Consider the following 4,834-nt stretch of genomic DNA (forward strand, 5'->3'; position numbering starts at 1 on the left):
TTTTTCTTGTTCTTTTTCCTTTTCTCTCCATTACTGTGCATGTATCGGAGGTCGGGAGGTCGGTATGGCAGGGGACGACAAATCCCTTTTCCCCGACTTTAAATCCCGGGGGCTCTGACCCAGAAATCGCCATAGGAACTCGTTAACCAGAAAGAATTCAGCGGTTTCAACTTTTTACCATATTTTGCTGCTTTGTTTCACCAAATAATGCCTTGTTTTAGGGAATTCTACTTTTCAATTTCTGGTTTTTCTTTCTTTATTTTCCTTTCAAGGGATATATATGATCACTGAGAGCCAGTAATGTGGGCAGTTTCTTGCAGGAGTTATTATTTATTAATTTAATTTCTGGGTTTGGGATATTTTGCAGCAAAATTTGAAGTAAATGCACTCTCAAGGAGAGTGAAGAGGCTGCCAAATACATGAAAAATGAATTTATGATTATCAGCTTAATAAATAATCTTCATATAACATTAAGCCAATGTTTTACTATTGTTTATTGCATAATTACAACTTAATTTGTTATTAATTATTATAATTTAGTATTCAATATTTATAAAAATACTTCATTATAGGGTTGAAAAGTTTTTTTTTTTTAAATTATGTATATTTTTCCTCAATTTGTGATTCCGTATTGTCTATATGAAAACGAAAAAAAAGCCCAAGAGGTTGTTAAAAAAAATGGGCCGCTTGGCCCATTTATGTATCAGTGGGCTTTTTGGGCTGCCCGGTGGACATACGGGCTTAATCTTTATGGGCTTCTTATTTATTCAAAGATAGGCCGCTTGGCCCAATTATGTAGCAGTGGACTACTTGGGCTGCCTGGTGGACATACGAGCTTAATCGTTATGGGCTTCCTATTTTTATTCAAAGATGGGCCGCTTGGCCCATTTATGTAGCAGTCGACTATTTGGGCTGCCCCGTGGACATACGGGCTTAATCGTTATGGGCTTCCTATTTCATTTAAAGATGGACCGCTTGGCCCATTTATGTAGCAGTGGACTACTTGGGCTGCCCGGTGGGCATACGGGCTTAATCCTTATGGGCTTCCTATTTAGTTTCTAAAATTTACTATGTTTCTAATTTTTTTTTATATTACTTATAATAAGTCCTTTTCATTAAAAATTAATACCAAATATTAAGATATTAAGGTAAGTAATGATATGATAGAAGAGAATAGATAAGCTATTGAAAGTGTGATCGTATAACGTGTTGTATAACCTTTATCTTTTATTATCGTATTTCATTTTCTTACTCCATTTGACCGAGCTCTCTTGTATTTAAGGATATGAAATTTCAAAGTCTATAAACTTCTTACGAGTAGTTGACGATACAATTTCTATAAACTTTCGTAGAAAAGCAATACTAGGTTGTCCGTCACTATCCACGAAATTATAATTATTATTTTTTTCATTTTTTTAAAATTAAAAAAAAAACCCATATTTAAGAAAATTAAAATCGAAAAATAATATAGTTGTCAAAATCAAGATCCTCCGAATTGAAACAAAGAAAAGAGGCTTAAAGAATAAAGACAACTTTATGGGATGCATGAAAGAGATAGAGAAGAGAATGTTTTTTTTTTTTTTTTAAAATTTTTAAATTAAATTAAATTTATTAATATTTTTTAAAATATCTGTCTTTTTCATTTGATTTTTATTGTGATCTATATTTCCCAATAAATCCTAAAAGAGACATTAAAAATATTATTCCCCTCTCTTTAAGAACAGTAAAAATCACATAGTCCTCTCTTTTCACTTTAGGTCCTTTAACTCCTTTATTATTGCCTCTATGCCCCCCTCACCTTTTTCTTTATTTTTTTCAACCTTTTTCTTTTTTCTCTTTCCATTTTTCACCCCAAACCTTGTTTTTTTCCCCTCTTTTTTTTATCTTATTCTTAACAAAAGTTCAAGACCCCTCCTTTTAATTTTTTTTTTATTTATTTTTATTTTTTATGTGAGAGAAACAAAGTTAGCATATCACATGGTAACCACCTTTTATTTATTTATTTATTTTTATTTATTTTATTTTTTCATATATTATTAAAAGCCAACAAATTTCCCTCACTAACAAGAAAGGTACCAACATACTCCCCTTATATACTCAACAAGTTTCTTACACCCAAGAAGAAAAGAAAGAGTGTAGTTGCAAACATGAGAGCTGGAATTTGCACTATACAACTCCAAGCTCTTAGCGTCGAGGCCGAGGTGACCGTGAAGCAAGCCATCGGCCTTGCACGACGTCGAGGCCACGCCCATGTCACCCCTCTCCATGTTGCTAGCGCCATGCTCGTTTCCTCCTCCGGTCTCCTTCGTAGAGCTTGTCTTCATTGCCATTCTCATCCTCTCCAATGCAAAGCTCTTGAGCTTTGCTTCAATGTCGCTCTCAATCGTCTCCCTACGTCGACACCGAACCCACTCTTTGGCCCACAATATCCTAATCCTTGCCTTTCCAATGCCTTGGTTGCTGCTTTCAAACGAGCGCAAGCACACCAACGTCGCGGCTCTATTGAAAACCAACAACAACACCAACAACAACAACCGATTTTAGCTTTGAAGATCGAGTTGGAGCAACTCATAATCTCGATCTTGGATGACCCAAGTGTTAGTAGAGTCATGAGAGAAGCTGGTTTCTCTAGTATACAAGTCAAAAACAACGTTGAAAAAGCTCTTTCCTTGGAGGTTAGTGACTCAAAAACTCATGTTATTATTCATTATTCTCTATTATAACACAAACCCATGAAGATTTTCTTGTTCTTTACAGGAATACAACAATGAAAGACACTACTTTTGTGAGAAAAATTGGAACTTGATACCCACAAACACTTCAACCCCTCCAAATCTTGCCATAAACACCTCTAAATCAATACCCTTTACCCAATTTAGTATCAATGCCACCCCCAATCACGCAAAAGAGATATCAAACGTCTTAGAACAGATATCAATCAGAATCAGCCAAGCCAGGAGAATCATCAACACAGTGATCATAGGCGAGAGTTTGGGCATAGCTGAAGCAATGATAAGAGGAGCAATGGAGAAATTTGAGAAAGGGGAAGTCCCAAAAGAGCTCAAAGACGTAGAATTCTTAAGCCTTCCTCTGTTTTCATTGAGGAACCTTTCAAAGGAGGAGATAGAACAGAAGGTTTTGGAGCTGAAATGCATCGTTAAAAGCTGTATGGGCAAAAGGGTTATCTTTTATTTGGGAGATCTCAAATGGGTCGCAGAGTTTTGGTCAAATTATGAACAGAGAAGCCATTACAGCCCTGTGGAGCAGCTGATAATGGAGCTTAAAACACTGATATTCCATGGAAATAATGAAGGATTTGGAAGGTTTTGGGTTATGGGTATTGCCACTTTTCAAATATATATGAAATGTAAGGCTGGTCGGCCTTCTTTGGAGTCGCTCTGGTCACTTCAGCCTCTTGCTGTTCCTGTTGGCAGTTTGAGTCTAAGTCTCAGCTTTGAAAGGTAACAAAAAAACATGTTTTTTTTCAAAAGAAACAGAGATTATTTGCATTAAATCTCATACTTTTTTACTGTTTTTCAGCCAAGAATGTAATTTTCCAACAATTTTCCAACGGTTCGATGCAAGAAAAAGTGACGTAATTACCGATGAACAGGTTAGTTGTAAAAATTAATGAAAATTTGACTTCCGACCACTTCTATTTCGTTTTTGACTTTTTTAATGTTTGTGTTTTGTCTTTTTGTCTGTCTTAAACAGGATGGGACATGTGATAATTTCGGTCACTATAACTTTCTTGGCCTCAAACAGTCTCCAAAAGAGTATCAATTCTGGGACGAGAACCCGGAACGAGACGTCGTTTCGAAACCGGATCTCCTCTCGAACCCCAATTCGAGCCCGAACTCAGCTTCCACAAGTGAAGTGGTAATGGAGGAAGAAGATCAAGAAGATCAAGAAGATCAAGAAGATGATTGCTTGAAACTTTCAAAAACCATTCCCAATTGCTCAAACCACAAAGCTAATGAAATCTCAGCCAAAATCCTCCAATGCAGGTCCAAGAACAGCAAGAACAGCAAGAACAGATATCGTAATCATCATGATCATCAAGAAAGTTGCTGCCTTTTGTTCATAGGAAATGAAGAACAAAGCCAATCCAAAGAACAAACAGCAAGAGAATTAGCCAAATTCTTCTTTGGATCACAAACAAACCTCATATCCATCAGTTTGAGCAGCTTCAATCATGAAAAATCACAAAATCACAGCAAAAAAAGGACCAGAGATGAACTGGGTAGCAGTTATTTACAGAGATTTGCAGAGGCAGTGAATGAAAATCCTCATAGACTGTTCTTCATGGAAGACATTCAACAAATTGATCACTGTTCCTTAATGGGTATTAAAGAAGCCATTCAAAAGGGAAGTGTGAAGCTTTCTGATGGGGAATTTTGTCCCCTAAAGGACGCGATTATCGTCTTCAACGCCGAAGAACGGACCATTAAACAAGAACAAGAACAAGAACACGAACACGAACGACTTGTTTCGTTGGATTTGAACATAGCCGTCGAAGATTCAAATGGAGACAGAATCAGATGGATTATGGAAGAATTTGTGGATGGGAAGATTTTATTTTCATAATTATTAGAAAGCTTTAATTTTGGGATTAGTTTTTTTTTTTCTTCTTTTGTTGGGATGAATGTAAATGTGTAAATTATTAATGCAAATTCTCTTGGGATTTTCATTTTTGGTTCATAAGATCATTAAATAACCAAATATAAGAACATAAATGTGTTATAATATGGTCAAAAACTTTATTGTAAATCATGAATTGACATTATTGTTTTTGCATGGGAATCATGAAAAAAAAAAAAAAAAAAAACTTAGC

The 4,834-nt window shown here is 35.7% G+C and overlaps 1 protein-coding gene across 1 annotated transcript; it reads left to right on the forward strand.

Moving 5' to 3' along the window:
• The first annotated feature begins 2,082 nt into the window (after positions 1-2,082).
• Positions 2,083-4,690, forward strand: LOC111445309 (protein SMAX1-LIKE 3-like). The gene is made up of 4 exons (XM_023083602.1): positions 2,083-2,675; positions 2,758-3,461; positions 3,541-3,613; positions 3,715-4,690. Exons 1-4 carry the CDS (start codon positions 2,148-2,150, stop codon positions 4,585-4,587), a joined length of 2,178 nt encoding a protein of 725 aa, XP_022939370.1. The 5' UTR covers positions 2,083-2,147; the 3' UTR covers positions 4,588-4,690.
• The last annotated feature ends 144 nt before the right edge of the window (positions 4,691-4,834 follow it).

Source organism: Cucurbita moschata, unplaced genomic scaffold (assembly GCF_002738365.1).
Source record: "Cucurbita moschata cultivar Rifu unplaced genomic scaffold, Cmos_1.0 Cmo_Scf00007, whole genome shotgun sequence".
NCBI classification, from domain to species: Eukaryota; Viridiplantae; Streptophyta; class Magnoliopsida; order Cucurbitales; family Cucurbitaceae; genus Cucurbita; species Cucurbita moschata.

Excerpts from the sequence above, each read along its gene's own strand:
- LOC111445309 (XM_023083602.1), top strand. The coding sequence starts at position 2,148 with ATGAGAGCTGGAATTTGCACTATACAACTCCAAGCTCTTAGCGTCGAG. Across the intron at positions 2,676-2,757 it reads AAAAAGCTCTTTCCTTGGAG|GAATACAACAATGAAAGACA; the intron begins GTTAGTGACTCA and ends TGTTCTTTACAG. Across the intron at positions 3,462-3,540 it reads CTAAGTCTCAGCTTTGAAAG|CCAAGAATGTAATTTTCCAA; the intron begins GTAACAAAAAAA and ends ACTGTTTTTCAG.